General features: G+C 41.0%; 1 protein-coding gene across 1 annotated transcript; it reads left to right on the top strand.

Moving 5' to 3' along the window:
* Window positions 1-2403: 2403 nt before the first annotated feature.
* LOC137094917 (cytochrome P450 2G1-like) lies at window positions 2404-16614 on the top strand. The gene is made up of 9 exons (XM_067460910.1): window positions 2404-2614; window positions 4119-4281; window positions 4370-4519; window positions 6769-6929; window positions 10312-10488; window positions 12162-12303; window positions 12523-12710; window positions 14571-14712; window positions 16102-16614. Exons 1-9 carry the CDS (start codon window positions 2435-2437, stop codon window positions 16281-16283), a joined length of 1485 nt encoding a protein of 494 aa, XP_067317011.1. The 5' UTR covers window positions 2404-2434; the 3' UTR covers window positions 16284-16614.
* The last annotated feature ends 930 nt before the right edge of the window (window positions 16615-17544 follow it).

Here is a 17544-nt window from a genome sequence, read left to right as displayed (position 1 = left end):
GATGATGATGTTGTTGATAAGGGGAATTATTTCTCTTCCCCCAGTTTTCCCATTAATTTTGGAAACAGGAAATTTTCCTTAGTTGCCCATTCCATTTTTCCTTTCATTTATTGTCTCTATCCTCTTTCAATATTCTTTCCTCATCCATCCCATATTTGGGGAACATGTCCTAAACCTAAATTTCTTCCTAACTTCCTCTTATCCATCTGCAACTCAAGTCCCACTCCTAACATCTTTCTCTCTCTCTTTCTCTCTACCCCCATTTTCATCCCTTCTTTCTTTTTCTTTCCTTCCACCCCTCATACCATTTCTGCTTTCCTTTCCCTTCCCTCTCCCTCTCCCTATCCTTCCTTCCTTCTCATCCCTTTTCTCCTGTCTCTAGCTCACTGGAGGGAAGGATACTAGAGACAAAGTTGAAGTACTTTGGCCACATCATGAGGAGACAACAAAGCCTAGAGACGACAATTATACTGGGGAAAGTGGAAGGCAAAAGGAAGAGGGTCCGACCAAGGGCAAGATGGATGGCTGGCATCCTTGAAGTGACTGGACTGACCTTGAAGGAGCTGGGGGTGGTGACGGCCGACAGGGAACTCTGGCGTGGGCTGGTCCATGAGGTCACGAAGAGTCGGAGACGACTGAACGAATGAACAACAACAACTAGCTCTGAGAGGAGCTCTCATTGTGTCCCTTACTCCCCATCATGCATGTCACCTTTTTCCAAGTGATATCATAGACGGCCACTTCACTAGCAACAGCCTTTGTGGTACAAACAGACAGACCGACATCTACCGTGTTTCCCCTAAAATAAGACATATCCATAAAATAAGCTGTAGCAGGATTTCCAAGCATTTGCACAATATAAGCCATACCCCGAAAATAAGACATAGTGATATGCAGCGTGCTGGCACGGAGTGGTAAAGGTGACCAGAGAAGTGTGGGCAGCCCCATCAACTGAGGCATAGAGGGAGACATAGAAAGTGAAAGTAAAAGTCTCCTCAGTGAAGTGAGAAGCAGAACACTCTGCTTTAGGTATTGTGTGTCCTCAGGGGGGAGAAGTAAAGCTGTTGCTGCCATTTTACTCAGCACTGTGGGTCTCTCTCACCCAGGAATTCTAGGCTTGGGGAGTTATGACAATGTTTCAGAAGATGACGACTTAACTATCTATATAAATAAAAATGTAATGTTCGTTTGTGGGATTAACATAACTCAAAAACCACTGGACAAATTGCTGCCAAATTTGGCCACAAGATGCCTACTAACCCAAGGAATTATCATCACACTTCGAGGACAATCTTACTCGGACAACAAGGGATTGCTTAAGTATGTATAGAGTCAAGTAATGTGTATATATCAGTCTGCATATAAACAATTATAATTATTTAATATATCTATATTGTCTTCTTTGATTTGCTATAAAGCATTAAAATTATATTCCTGTTTATGGGTCGGGGTGAGCATAGTGCTGCAGATGGAACACCTATGTTCTAGATTCCATTTTTGTGATCCAAAGGCCACACAGTTTACAAAAGCTGTGATCTTCACTCAAAGTTTATCTTCATCTGCCGGGCATCTATGATGGCATAATTCAACAATCCTTCAAGCTGAATAGCTGAACATGGAAAGACATGGTGACCATACAGAAATATTTTGTTGCTGTACCAACAAAAAACTATTTGTTATCTGACACCTACTTTTGACCATATGCATGCTGCATGAAATATTCACCCTAGTACCTTTAGCCAGTTTCCTCCTTTTAAATAAATATGTTTCATTTTTACAACTCTATACAATGGTTAGAGAAATTTCCACTTCCATTTGTAATTGTATTTGTACCATTTTTGATCCAGGTCCATCATTTGTGAGATTCACATTACTCTTCAGATGTGGGTGGGCTCTAAACCTTGCCAGTATTTTGAGTTGGTAAAACGTGGGTATATGTGCCAGATTTAGTCCAGATCCATTATTGGTGGGATTCAAAGACTCCCGGGATGTGATTGCAATACAACTCCCATCATCCAGTCCTTCCAAAATCCTACCAGTTTTTCAAGTTGGGTCACAATGGGTCTGCATACCAAGTTTGGTCCAGATCCATCAAGTCATTTAGAAGCAATACCGCTAAATACATACATATTTTGACTTGTACATAGACAGCATTGTTCTTCCCTCTCAATTTGTATTGTTTTGTTGTTAGTTAGTCATCTCAATTACGAGGCATGATTTTCTTACAAGGGTTCAAGAAGTGTAAAATTCTACATGTCCTCTGTGATGATAAAAACAATTAACTAGGAAATAAATTATTAATCTTGAATAATCATCCCACACCTGAGTGTAACATGGTTATGTAAGAAAGAAGGCGGGGCCCAATCCAGACCAATTTAAATACACGGACTGGACACATTCTGGGTAAAGGAGCATAAGGTGTGCAAACTCCACCATGGAGCTATTCGGAGCAGTCACCCTTTTCCTTGTCTTCTACCTGTCTTGCCTTGCCATTGTATCATATAAGAGGAAATTATCGAGCAAGGGGAGGCTTCCTCCAGGACCCACTCCTTTGCCTCTGATTGGGAATTTCCTACAGATCAAGTCATCAGAAATCTTAAAATCTCTACTCAAGGTGAGTGACTGTCAATTGGAAACATAATGGGGCATATTTGGGATAGAGGCAAATCTGAGGAGGCAATCAACATTTGCAAAGTGCTGACTGCCTCCTGAAACCTCTTCCAACCTTTCCTTTGCAATAGATCTTGCAGGAATCCTTGTTTCCTTGCAATTCCTTCCACGTAATCATGAGCTTTTCTCTAATTTTGGGGGATTTTCCAGACCTTCTTCCAACTGAGATATTTTCATGCACCACCTCTTCTCCCCATGATCCTTTTGTTTGCTTGTAGACTGTATAATCTACATATATTTGAAATGACAGTATGCAGATGCAATCCAGGATCGCTTACAAGCTGATTTGTTTTAATGTTCATGAGAGTGTTTTCTTGGGCTTCTAGTCTACGTGTGGCTGCCTTTGAAGACTGTTCAGAAACTTCAACTAATCCAACGGGCTGCAGCCATATTGCAAACTGGAGCAACATACAGGGAGCACACCACCCCCTTGTTGTGTCAGCTCCATGGGCTGCTGATCCACTTCCGAACATAATTCAAAGTGCTGGTTTTGACCTTTAAAGCTCTACGGTTCTGGCCTAGCTTACTTGTCTGAATACATCTCCCTCTACCGCCCGCCTTGCAGTTTAAGATCATCCAGGGAGACTCTGCTCTCGTTCCCGCCAGCGTCGCAAATAAGTCTGGTGGAAATGAGAGACAGGGCCTTCTCGGCTGTAGCCCCCCACCTGCAGAACTTGCTTCCCAACGAGGTAAGATCAGCTTCATCCCTCCTGTCTTTTAGGAAGAAATTGGAGTCGTGGTTCTGGCATTTGGACAGCAGGCATAAATGGTGCTTTGGATATGGAATTTGACTGGAATGGTGATACGGCGGTTAATACTGTTTTTATTGTTTTAATTAATGTTCTATTTATTGTTTTAATTGTTGCTATATTGCTTTGTTATATTTAATGGCATCAAATTGTACCAAATATAAGCTGTCCTAAGAACCCCTTTTGGAGGTTGAGAAGGATGGGGTAGAAATGATGGAAATAAATAAATATTTAAGTAGGTCTAGGCAGGCACACAAACACACACATATAGGGAAAGGAGCATCTTTGTTATAGATTTGTTCATTGATGTGTGCTTGGACTTAGGTCTCTTCCACTTTAAATGGGGAAAAAAATACCTGGGGAGGATTTTAATGATGGCAATGCCTTGTACCAAGAGATTTAAGGGACACCATTTGACCCCTGCTCTGTTCAAACATAAAGCCTTTTAAATGAATCAGGGAAGCCTCTGGATTGATTTGATCATAAACTAGAGAGACCTCCTCCACTCTGTCCCCTTCTGTTGGAGGACTCAGAGCCTGCTTGTTCTTGCACAATTGAGCCCCCCAGATATAACAATTTGAAAGAATGTCATTATAAGAGATCTTGAGTTATTGGACAGAACAATTTCAAAGAACACCATTACAAAAGATCTGCCAACCTCATAACAAGATTGTCCTTACATAATATATTCCCACACAGCTGAGTGAAAGATATGGTCCCGTGTTCACTGTCTATTTTGGAACAAAGCCCATTGTGGTCTTGTGTGGACATGATGCCGTGAAGGAGGCTCTGGTAGACAAGGCAGATGAATTCAGTGGAAGGGCCACCAACCCTACCCTGGAACGGTCCTTTGAAGGACATGGTAAGCTATTCCTATCAGCTTTGCTATCATGGTCCCCATTTTCTGCTGCTTCTCATGGGCCTCTTCATTTCTTTCCTTTTTCTTGCAGGGGTGGTCTTTTCCGAAGGAGAGCGTTGGAAGCAACTTCGGCGATTCTCCGTTGGCGTCCTGAGGGATTTCGGAATGGGGAAAAAATCAATTGAAGAGCGGATCCAAGAAGAGGTCCAGTTCCTCCTGGAGGAATTCAGGAAGACTAAGGGTGAGTTGAGTGATGAACAAGGACACATACAGCCCTGTCCTATTAAAGTGGGGCAAGTTAAAGCAGCAATTCTAACAGAAGGATTTCAGTTACTGCAATAATGCAAAAACAATAAATGTTAATGACTGTAGTTATGATATTGTAAGTCAGTGGAAAGCCAAGCATCAAACCTTTGCTCAGCCATGGAAATTAGGGCTGTCCTACCACGGAAAAATTTGTTTCTAAATTCAATTCGTTTTTAGGGGGGTTTTGCGTTTCGTTATTTAAAAGAATTCCGAAATTTTTCTTTTAAAAAGTTCGATATTTACGAAATTTTGGAAATTTCCAAACAATTTCGAAACAATAACGAATTGATTATGAATCGATTCGTTAATGGCGGACGCGATCGCGCAATACGCTAAAAAAACTTCCAAATGGGACAGGGGGAACTTCTGAAGCTTCCCTCTCCCTCTGTTGTTGACTGTTGGTGTTATAATTATATATTTTTTCACTGAGAAAACAAACAGCAACCCTAAAACTTGCACCTGACATGCGGAAATAATAACGAAACAATTACGAAACAATTACGAAACAATTACGAAACGAATTGGAAAAATTTGTTTCATTTTTTAGTTGCTCCTGAATGGTTCAATATCGCTTCGTTATCAAAAAAATAACGAATTAATAACGAATTACGAAATTAACGAACAAAACCGCCGAGCCCTAATGGAAATCTATTGGGTGATAGCTTATTAAAGGAGAGGGAAAATATCAGTCTGCATCACCTTAATAGTTAAGAGAAGAGAACCCTATCGCTTGCAGTGGCTTTACTATCCTTACATATTCCCCACACTGTTGAATACATAGGGATGGTGCATACAAATCATTTTTGAAGGTGATGCCCAAATTTGGGGTGGATGCCGGGGGAGGAATTTTGAAAAAAGAACAGGCAGACTAAATGAAACGGATTTTGGTCTTGGGTTTCTGATCTGAATGGAATATACACTGATTATTGCAGTGGATTTTGTGGCTTACTCTGGAATTTCTAGTGAGATTTTTTAATATGTTCTTTCCATCTGGAAGTACACTGCAGCTCTCATCGAGGATGTACATTTTGTGGTCGACCTGACCTTGAGATGGCTTGGAACTTGATTTTAGTGCCAGTGTGGATGCATCCTTAGATACTGGTGAAACTATCACCACTAGGGAAGGGGCTGGAATTGAAACCCATGACAACCATTCCATCAATCAATCAATCAATCAATCAATCAATCAATGATTTATTACGGTCTTTGACCAGCACAGTATAAAATGGGGCACAGGTGCCCAAGGAAGGGAATCGCAGTTCCCAAGTAGGTCAGATAAAAAGCAGATTAAAAACATGTTATAAAAGAGACAGATTAAAAAGCAGACTAAACTTACAGTTTAAAGTTCATGTATGAATCTAAAACAGGGGGGCGGCTAATAACAAATATCAGACAACTGGGAAGCTCTAAAAAGGGATGAAAGGGGAGCATTTACAGCATTTCAGTTATTACAAATCATTCTAACTATATTCCCGGCAGGAAGTTGCCTGGTGGAGTCGGTCATCAGCCTTCTAATGTTAATTGCTGCTGCACAGAACTTGGCAACACCGTAGGTTGTCACAGAGCAAGAGTCCGAGAGCAACCGGGAGATGTAATATCTTTCAGTGCGCCCTGGATGTTTTAAAAGCCATGGAGTGATGAAATTAGCTCTAATGTCTCTATAGAATACACATTGGAGGAGCACATGTTCAGTTGTTTCAATGTAGCCAGACTCACACGGGCAAAGTTTCTCCTGGGCAGGGGTCTTCCGGTATCTCCCCTCCAGTACTGCCGATGGAAGGGCATGGCATCTTGCCAATGTGAAAACTCTTTGGTGTTTAGGCACCTCCAGGTTTGCTAAGTAAGCCATGGGAGTCATGAAACCCATGAAAACCGTTCCATGGTTCCACATGTCTTGCAAGATATTGTCTAGCCCAGTGGTTCTCAACCTGGGGTCCCCAGATGTTTCTGGTCTACAACTCCCAGAAATCCCAGCCAGTTTACCAGCTGTTAGGATTTCTGGGAGTTGAAGACCAAAAACATCTGGGGACCCCAGGTTGAGAACCACTGGTCTAACCCAACTTTCCTTATCCTGATGCCAACCTTCCAGATATATTGGACTACAAGGCACATTCATTTCAAATATCAAGTTGTATGAGACTTTTTCTAGGAAATCCTTCTTTACTCTCTGTCCTTGTACTTCAGAGAAGCCCTTTGACCCCACCTACTTCCTCAGCCAGGCTGTCTCCAACGTCATTTGCTCCATTGTTTTTGGGAACCGTTTTGACTACGAGGACAAGGAATTCCGGTCCCTCATGGAGATGATTAATGTCTTGTTCCGGGAGATGAGCTCAAGCTGGGCTCAGGTAACCCATACCTCTTCTTCTGTCTGTTATTATCAATGAAGGAATATCTTGGTGCCACCTGCTACTACCTAAAGGAAATATTTCCACCACAGAAATGTTGAGCTATAATACTACCATAGGAGACTTGTATGTTCCTTACATGCATTTGACTGATTGTTCAATATATCTGCAATCATTGGTTTATTTGCCTTTTTCTTATATGCAGCTAAGATCTTCAGAATTCCTAAATACATGATCCTCCATATTCTCTGGATTGGGGCAACTGAGAGAATGCCTCTCTTGGACTCTATAGGTTTTACAAGTTTGATGTTACATGCAGATACATTGATCAATGAGTCAAAGACACATAAAGATTATATGGATCTGGCATGTTGAAATTACACTGGAGGACCTAGAGATTCCTAAAGAAAACATTTTAAATCAAAGCAATAGATAATACTATGTAACAATATTTGAAAAAAAATCCTGGTTTTTAAAATGTGATTTGCTTTTTAATTGTGTGGTACGTACTTTGAAAGTAGTTGTTACCCTACAGAAACTTTGCCTTTGTGGCTGCACATCTATGTTGAATTGGTTGACACTCAATGAGATATTCATTGAAAAACTATTGCAAAACATGCTGCAGTTTAATAAACCTTTTCCATGTTTTATGTTTGAACCAATTAGAAAATGGCATTTATTATGTAGGAACAAAAATTGCATTACATAGTGTAATCAAATTTGCAAAAGTTCTCTCCAAAAATGGGGAGGGCTCTGCATTCTTCTTTATTGTGCCTTGTGAGCATTATTAGTCAGTGACCTATCCTGCTGAAGAGCAGATACACCTTTATAGAGGCACCGACCTTGTTTAACATAAAGATGTTATCAGCATATATGTGAGTGGTGGCTGTGCTGATCATTAGTAAAGACTAATGATCAGCACAGCCACCACTCACATATATGCTGATAACCTTGGCCTAACAAAAAAAGCAAAAGACTTTGAAACTGTCAAAAACCAACTTACTAATGCCTTGGAAGATCTCTCCAGCTACTGCAAAGATAAGCACCTGGAGCCTAACCTTGCCAAGACACAAGTGTGTGCTTTCCACCTACGTAACCATGAAGCCAACAGGAAATTGTAAGTTACCTGGGAAGGCTGAGAGCTTGAACACTGTCCCCATTCTAAATATCTTGGCATCACCTTGGATCGAACAATAACCTTTAGGAAACACTGCATGAACACCAAGCACAAAGTAGCTGCATGCAATAACATACTGAGGAAACTTACTGGCAGCACATGGGGTGCAGAGCCAAAATTAATAAGAACCTTGTCTTATTCAACTGCTGAGTATGCCTACCTTGTTGGCACAAGTCTACCCATGTGAAGCAGTTGAATATAGCACTGAATGAAACATGTAGAATCACCTACTTCCTCAGCCAGGCTGTCTCCAACATCATTTGCTCCATTGTTTTTGGGGATCGCTTTGACTATGAGGACAAGGAATTCCGGTCCCTCATGGAGATGATTAACACCTTGTTCCGGGAGTCAAGCTCAAGCTGGGCTCAGGTAACCCATACCTCTTCTTCTGACTATTACATCAATGAAGGAGGATCTTGATGCCACCTGTAGTGTCTAAAGGAAATATTTCCACCTCAGAAAAGTTGAGCTAGCCATAATACTAGCATATATTCTTGTATATTCTGTTCATGCATTTGACTGATTGATTAAATGCTGGACGGGGTTACACTCCCCTTTGAAGGGACAGGTTTGCAGCTTGGGAGTTCTCCTGGACTCATCACTGAGCCTGGAATCCCAGGTTACGGCAGTGGCCAGGGGAGCTTTCGCACAGTTAAAACTTGTGCGCCAGTTGTGCTCGTATCTTGGGAAGCCAGACTTGGCCATAGCGGTCCATAGCGGTCCACGCTCTCGTTACATCCAGGATAGACTACTGCAATGCACTCTACATGGACTTGTAGTTGAAGACTGCTCAGAAGCTTCAAATAGTCCAATGATAGGCACCCAGGTTAATAACTAGGGTGGCATACAGGGAGCATATAACTCCTATGTTACTCCAGCTCCACTGGCTGCCAGTTTGCTACCAGGCACAATTCCAAATGCATCTCACCTTATGAATCCAAGGAGGCCCTGCTCTCCGTCCTACCATTGTCACAGGCATGATTGGTGGGGACGAGAGACAGAGCCTTCTTGGTGATTGCCCCCCAGCTATGGAACTCCCCTCCTGCTGAGAACAAATTGGGCCCCTCCTTCCTGTCCTTCTAAAGAATGGTAAAAACTTGGCTGTGGAACCAAGCTTTCGGGACAATGCAATAAAGCAGTGATACCTTACCAGGCCAATTAGATTAGACACAGATTATCAAGATGGTTTTAAACAGTGTATTATTGAGACAAATGTTTTTAATATTTATGTATGCATATAATGAATTCATAAATAAATAAATAAATGTATCTGCAATCTTTATTTTATTTGCCTTTTTCTTATATGCAGCCAAGATCTTTAGAACTCCTAAAAACACCAGTCCTCCACATTCTCTGGGTTGGGGCACCTGAGAGATGCCTGTCTTGGAATCTTTAGGTCTTCTAATATGATGTTATATGCAGATACATTGATCAATCAGCCAAATTCACGTAAATATCATATGGATCTGGTATGCTAGAGTTACATTGGAGGACCTAGAGATTCCTAAAGATAATATTTTAAATCAAAGTCATGGATAATACTATGTAACAAAATTTGGAGAGAAAAAAATATCTTTCTGGTTTTTGAAATGTTGTTTTCTTTTTCATTGTGTGGTACCTACTTTGAAAATAGTTGTTATAGTCCAGAAACTTCATCTTTTGGCTGCACATCTATGTTGAATTGGTTGAGACACAATGAGATATTCATTTAAAAAACAGAGCTGGAAAATCCTGGAAAGGGATTCTTGCAGCTGTCCCTTATTGATGGGAAGTGGGATTCAGATAATGGAGAAGCATTAGTTTACTTGAAAGGAGAAGACAGTGCAATTCCAAATGCACATTAGTCTTTCCCAGGAGCAGACAGTGGGAATTTAGTGAGTGAAGCACTAAAGCAAGGAAATAGCTTTCTGCCTGCCATACAAAAAGGGATTTGAGCATGAGATGTAGCACTTCCATGGACAGTAGTCTGAAACAGAATGCCACCTAAAGAAGTTTCTGATTGTACTTAGCTCACGTAGGAATTCTCCTGGGCAAAACTAGGAAAATGCTACTGATTCCAGGGAGTAATATGACAATCTTCAAAGATGTTTCTAGGCATACATAGCTTATCTAGAAATTGTCCTAGGCAAAACTAGGAAAATGATGCTGGTGCCAGGGAGTAATATGGCAGATCATCAACTCAGCATGTTTTGTTTTCTCATGTAGTTCTATGACATGTACGTGAGCTTTCTGAAGTATTTCCTAGGACCCCCCGCCAAAGTCTATGATAGCCTGGAAAATTTGAGGCTCTTTGTTGCCAAGAAAGTGAAGAAGAACAGAGAGAACTTTGACTCTGACTTCCAACGGGACTTTATCGATTGCTTCCTCACCCAGATGGAAAAGGTATTTGAGTGTTTCATAAAGGACGTGAAGAATCCGGGGAAATTCCCCTGTCAACAAGAGCTCGGTGATGGGCCCTTAAATATTGATCAGTGTTTTTAGACTGGGCTCAGGTCTGATTCATCATCTAGCCCAGGATTATTACACTAGCAACTGATTCAAGCTTAACTCTTTAAAAAGCCTCTTCTATTGACCTTTCTTCATCCCTTTTATCTAATCTGAGTTTTGACATGGCACTTAAATCCATTTGACATGGCACTTAAATCCATTGCCTTCTATGAGCCGCATTCTCGCTCATGTGTTTCTTGTTCCCCAAGTGCCCTGAGTATACACTATGCTAGGCCTTTCCAATAAGCAAATTATCTTATGAACTTGACTGTGGCCAAATATCACTGTGTATTCTCTAAGGCAAGGCGCAATGTGTTCCTAATTGAAGTGCTTTGAGGTAGATTTGCAGGAGTCCCATGGGCAAGACTTTGTCTGTCTAATAACCAGGATGTTGAATGTATGTATCACACCTTATTGTCCTGCAGATTTTATAAGCAGGCTTGGCTACATGTTATTAAACCACTGCCGAGAAACGTACCTAGTAATTCAAGCCAATTCCCGGTAAAGTTTTTACTAGGTGACAATTTCCCCCATGTGCCCTTGGCTGTTGACAAGTTTCTCTCTGAGGTAACCAGGTTAAGACAAGATAAGACAACTTCCCGTGTTGGACTCCGGCTGAAACATGACTTGTATCTATTTGTAGTGTTCTTGCCCTTGTTTGTGTCATCCTGCATTGCACGCCATCCTGTGTTCAGTTGCTCTTATAGGTTTGTTGGTCTGTTTGCAGTTGTGCACCTTTTGTCATTGAGCAGCTTGGTTCTCTAGACCGTAATAAAATTTTAATGACTTGAAGATCTCCTAACTCCAGGCAACTTGATGTCATCCAAATTACAATTCTTTTCTTCTCCCTGACACATGTCTATGGGTTTAGGCGTTTTAGTTCCAAACACTTGTAAGGCATCAAGATTCCTACCTCGCTCTGAGGCCACCAGTGGTTTCATACTGATCAAGACAGAAGATGATCCCAATACATTTCTCAGAACTCTGCCATTTATACTGCTGGGTGTGTCTTTGATAAGGAACATTAGGCCAGGAAATCAAAATGCATTATGATCATATCTATAATATTTTATGCAAAGAGAAAAGGGCAATAGTTTTAATCAAGACTGGTCATTTTGCAATGTCTGGAACTGCTGCTAACAGCCAATATCATTCCTAGTTTGCATTTCAAGTACAAAATGAAATGGAACTACATTCTGTTTCTCATCTTAAAGAGATTCTATCAAAACATTAGGAAGAACTTCTTCCCCATAAGAACTACTCCACAGTAGAACGGGCTACCTGGAAGAGTGGTAGATTCTTCTGCTTTAAAAAGTCTATTAAAAGTGGTTGGATTGGCATCTTTTAAATATGCTTTAGTTGTATATTCTTCTGTAGTAAAGGGTTGGTGGGCTAGATGGATGTTAGGATACCTTCCAGCTCTGGAATTCTAGGATTTGAGTGACTGGGAAGGAAGTATGTAACTTGTCCAGTCTCTTTCACCCTCAAAACAGAACACACTTTCCCAGTCTTGCTATCAAGGGCCTTCCTGGAGTGTTCTCACAATGTTTTGTTCTTTCCTATTTCAGGAAAAAAACAAGCCAGCAAGTGAATTTAATGAAAGGAACTTAGAGCTCACTATCCAGAACCTGTTTGTCGCTGGAACAGAGACAGTCAGCTCCACCATAAGATATGGGTTTCTGTATCTAATGAAACATCCTGGGGTTCAAGGTATGGAATGGTGGGAATGACAAGGGGAAAACTAGTTGACTATCCCCTCAACCTTTAGGGCAAAGGCCCTCACATAAAATTTCAGGATTCCACTGGTATTCAGAGGTTGGCTATCTCTGAAAACAGATGTTCCATTTAGTTATATAAACATTAGAAACTGAGCTCCCATTCAGAATTCTTAATCTGGAGATTAATTCACAGCTACCATATTTTTGACAGCAAAAGTGCATGAAGAAATTGATAAAGTGATTGGCAACAATCGTGTCCCAAACATTGAAGACCGGAGCCAGATGCCATACATGGATGCTGTCATCCACGAAATACAGAGATGCAGTGATCTCGTTCCCATGGATTTGGCCCACAGGGTTATCCGTGACACTGAATTCAGAGGATACCTCATCCCTAAGGTATAAGCATTAAGGATTGCAAGTAACCCTTAGCCATATGCTGTTCTGAAACGCTGATATATTTTTTATTCAATGCTTCATTTCTCCCAAAGCCATCCCTAAGTATATTTGGAAATGCCTATGGACATTGTGCTGTCATGCACTGGGCCTATAGCAATTGGCTTTTGAACAGAATGTGCTCTTTGTGCCCAGCGGGAAGCCGGGGTGCTTCAGCTAAGAGGCCCTAAGGATTTTCCTATACAAAGCCTTTAGAAACTTGAAAAGTTTAACAAGGTCCTTTATTATTGCTTAGGTCTTCAACAAACAAATACTTCTCAGATCTTCAACAAGTCAAACAAATACTTCAAGGCTTTGAATCAACTGCTGGCTTTCTTAATCTTGTCCACAAGGGACAGGCAACTGGCTTTGTGAACTCTTTCTTTTCTTTAAGAGGAAAACTCTTTTTAACCCCTCCTTGAGCTATCTACTTTCTAAACTTTGCTGGTGTGGGCCCTACTCCTGGCTCCAAACTGCTTCTTGGGTCCCAAGTAGACCTAGCAGCCAAGGCTTTTTAGATTCTCCAGCTGGAGTCCTTTGGATTTTCTCCACAAATGTTGTAGGTTTGTTTCTTTAACCCCAACAAGGGTTGCGCTGTAAACTGTTTCCTTTAAAGGCTTTTCCTTAAAGCTTTGAGGCTGTAAATTCCCCAGTCAGAGATTTGGGACCGTTTCCCCCCAGAATTTCATAAGAAACGAAGCTTCTCTACAGGTGGAGCTGATTCACGTCCTGTAGCTAAGCTTTCAACTGTAAGACTGAACCAAAATGGCCTTTCCCTCCTGAACCTTGGGGAAAGGGGCGGAACTAAAGAACCTAATGATGATTGATGGGTCATTGGCCCTATAATTGCAAACCAATGGAAGCCACCTTATTGCAAAATGCATGGAACACGGAATACACGCAAACACTCAAAGGAAGAAAAGGAAATTGAAGCTCCTGGTACAGCCGTACCAGCACAGACATTGTCTAGTTCTGGATGTTGTGTGAGCATTGTAGGCACCATTCACAATGATACACAGAGAACATTTTGGATAACAAAAGTTATTTATTGGTTGCAGCTAATAACAAAGTTTGCAACTACACATGTGTCCTGGATTTCAACATCAGCCATCCTACTTGCTGAGCCAATGATTGATTGATTTCATCTCAAAAACATTGCATACATAAGTATAAAACTGATCAAAATATGAGGAGCACAAGTGTCTAAATAATTTTTGATCAAAACTGATCAAAACTGAGCAACAGCAACTACATTGTCTGTAGCTTTAAACAATTCCTCCTCTGTACATGAAGCAGGGCATTGTGGACAAGCATACAGGTGTGGACCTGTTTGTTCTACTCCACAGTTGCACAAGGTGGAGGATTCTTTTAGATGCTTCAATTTTGCCAGGTTGTCTTTTGATCTGCCCACTCCAAGTGTGTTCAGGGACTTCCAAGTTGACCACTCTTGGTTTTCCCCTGGAGGCAGACCCTCATGGGGGACCATCCAATTGGGATTTCCTGATTTAGCTGCCCAGAATGATGCTCTTTCTGGTAAGACATGTTTCAGAGGAGAACTGGTAAGATATGTTTCAGAGTTCAAACTTGTCTACCAAATCTGGATCACATAAGTTGTACTGAATTCACAAGCTATGTCACCACTAAAGTACAAAAGACTGTGATTGCAAGAAAGAGAAGGTAAATGTTGTTGATTGATTACATTGAACGTTTAAATAGTATTCATGGCAACCAATGGGTGACAGACCAGACTGTGCTCTAAAATGTCCTGATGCCATTCCTGTAACTTTGAATTTCCCACCACAACCCTATTTATATTTTCCGCAGGGGACAGAAATCTACCCTGTTCTCAGCAGTGTCCTTCATGACCCAAAAATGTTTAAAAGACCCTTTGCTTTCGACCCAGAGAATTTCCTGGATGAGAATGGGCGTTTCAAGAAGAACGATGCCTTTGTCCCATTTTCCTCAGGTACAGTCCTTTCCCACATTTTGCAAATGAGAAGCAGAACTCCCAACATGTTTGGTGTTTCTTCACATGCCTGGCTTTTATTCCTATGATTTATTTATTTTATTTTATTTTGGTTGTGTCAGAAGCACTTTGAGAAACTGCAAGTCGCTTCTGGTGTGAGAGAACTGGCTGTCTGCAAGGACGTTCCTCAGGGGACACCCGGATGTTGTGATGTTTTAACATCCTTGTGGGAGGCTTTTCTCATGTCCCCACATGAGGAGCTGGAGCTGATAGAGGGAGCTCATCAGCGCTCTCCCCAGGTTTGAACCTGCGACCTGTTGGTCTTCAGTCCTGCCAGCATAGGGGTTTAACCCACTGTGATGCCAGGAGCTCCTATTCCTATGATCATGAGTGTCCTTGATCTCTCACAAAAAGCAGCCTATCTTCCTGTAGTACTCACCTACTGCACACAGTCGAACCAAAGGTTTTATATTATGAAGATCTTTACATTGTTATTTTTGTACCTTGAGTATTTATACTGTTTCTAAGTAGTTTCTAAGCATTCTCGAGTCTTCCCAGCTTTCACTGACAGTATCAATAACTGAGATGTAATTATTTGCTAATTTCTTTCTTAAAGAAAGTAACAAATAATTGAAGGGTTTTTTCTTTCCAATTTAAAAATTGTGCAGTTTTTAAATACTAATTGCAGTTTAGGACTTCTCTATACTACTTTTCACATGTTTTCATACAGTAAACAGTATTTTCCATAGTAGTTCCTGGCACAGAAAATAGTGCAGATGAAAACATATTTGGCCAAAAAAAGCATTTTTCTCTCCAGAAAATAATTGTTTCCAGCAGTGATATTATTTTTTGCCCTGAAATTCTTTGTGCAGAAAACGTTTGTGCAGAAAAAACTCAAAATTGTCAAGATTTCAAAAATTCAGGATTGATCTCACCAAGGTTACTGAACACAAAATTGTTTTTCTAGTGTTTTCTAATACCTAATCATCCACTGAGAAGTTTTTAGGAGGTGCTGCTTGAAGGCAACCACAGTGTGGTACTAATTACAGAAGTTATAAAATCTAGAGTTTAGATGTAGTATTAAATCCCAGTATCAAGAGTTATGAATTTGCAAATAATCTTTGGACAGTTAGGCATGGCCAGAAAAGACCCAGAAAAAAAGTGAAGACATGAGCAAAAACTTGCTTGAGGTGCAATTGCTCATTATGAAAGAAAATCCATAGAAAAAACCTTAGGTTTTTACTAGTGAGTCAGGGTGTCTATATAGCAAAGACCTCATCAAAAGCTTCAGCAGAAGAAATCTCAAAATAAGCTGTTTATGTCCTTTCCTCCAGATGATTCTGCTTTTTTATTTTTTTTATTTTTTATTTTTTATTTTTTTGCTTGCAGGGAAGCGGATCTGTCTGGGTGAATCCTTGGCTCGCATGGAGCTCTTCCTCTTCTTCACCACCATCCTGCAGAACTTCCTCCTGAAGCCCATTATCCCCCCTGAAGACATTGACCTCACTCCTCTGGAAAGCGGCTTAGTCACTGTCCCACCCTTGTACCAGTTCTCTGTCATCCCACGCTGACCCAAAGGGCTCATTGTCTACAGCCATTCATCTCTTACACTTGCTGAATCCCACAGCTCTTTCGTGGAGACCCCATAATCTGTTTTCTGCTGAATACTCTGTGTAGAGAAGGAGGAAACTTGTGATTCACTTCAGACCAAGACATATGCTTTGAGCCTGAAAGACTGTCATGTTCTCTTCTCTCTATTGATCTCTGTACCAAAAGAATGGGGTAAATCTTGAGATATAAAATGTAACAACAATATATTCTTTGAATTAGATTGATCTGCAGTCAGTGGATCTTTGTGGCCACTGTCTAGCTTCCAGCTGGTTCCTGTGCTGCCTGTGTAGGTTACAATTCTTACAGAGGCTGAATCCCACAACTTCTCAGTCGTACCCCATATTCTGTTTTTTGCCACATGAAAAGTGAAGTTCATGATTCGTTGTGGACTAAGACATATACTTTGAGTCTAAAAGCCTGTCATCCCATCTTCTCTGTTTTTAATTTCTGTACCTAAGGAATGTGTACATCTTGAAATATAAAACATATAAACAATACCTTGAGCATTTGCTTTGGACCCCCTTTTTCATGGGATAGCAGGTCCTTTACAGTAAGGACCACTGATAATACCTCAAACACAGCCTGTAGATGTTTCATTTTCACAGGGGTGAGGGGCGCAGGACTCCTGTGAAAGGGGGAACATTGTGAATAACACACATTTTTAATCTGAGAGAAACTATCCATTGGAGGACCTACAAATGCCCAAACATGTGTTCTCCAGTGCAACTCCAATTAACCAGTGCAACTCTAACTCAACTCCAATTCTAGAATCCCCCCATTTCTGTCTGTCTGTCTGTCTGTCTGTCTGTCTGTCTGTCTGTCTAACTGTCTAACTGTCTTTCTGTCTATCTGTCTATCTATCTATCTATCTATCTATCTATCTATCTATCTATCTATATTAGTATATACCCTGTATTCACACGTGTCAAAGACCCTGCTGCTCCTTTGCTTTCATCTCTTCTGTATCTTTCTTTCCTTCCCTCTCTTCGTACCTCTTCCACTTTCATTTCTGTTCCTTCCTTCTCTCCTTTTCCTTTTCCTTTTCCTTCCTTCCCCTTCCCCTTCCTTTTCTTTTTTCCCCTTTTTTTCCTTTCTATTCTTTCTCTCTTCCCTCCCTTCCTCCCATCTCCTGCTCTGAGAGGGCCAATTTAGTCATGTTTCCAAGGCTCTCTTCCTGGTTCCTTCCTTCCTCCCTTCCCCTCAAATGCATGCTAGTTTTCT

Source organism: Anolis sagrei, chromosome X, assembly GCF_037176765.1.
Source record: "Anolis sagrei isolate rAnoSag1 chromosome X, rAnoSag1.mat, whole genome shotgun sequence".
Classification (NCBI taxonomy): domain Eukaryota; kingdom Metazoa; phylum Chordata; class Lepidosauria; order Squamata; family Dactyloidae; genus Anolis; species Anolis sagrei.
This window is presented reverse-complemented; position numbering and strand designations above follow the sequence as displayed.

What these genes read in the sequence shown, in the direction of transcription:
- LOC137094917 (XM_067460910.1), top strand. Translation starts at nt 2,435, where the DNA reads ATGGAGCTATTCGGAGCAGTCACCCTTTTCCTTGTCTTCTACCTGTCT. An exon ending in ACGGTCCTTTGAAGGACATG is followed by an intron (nt 4,282 to 4,369) that starts GTAAGCTATTCC and finishes TTTTTCTTGCAG; the next exon opens with GGGTGGTCTTTTCCGAAGGA. An exon ending in TCCTCACCCAGATGGAAAAG is followed by an intron (nt 10,489 to 12,161) that starts GTATTTGAGTGT and finishes TTCCTATTTCAG; the next exon opens with GAAAAAAACAAGCCAGCAAG.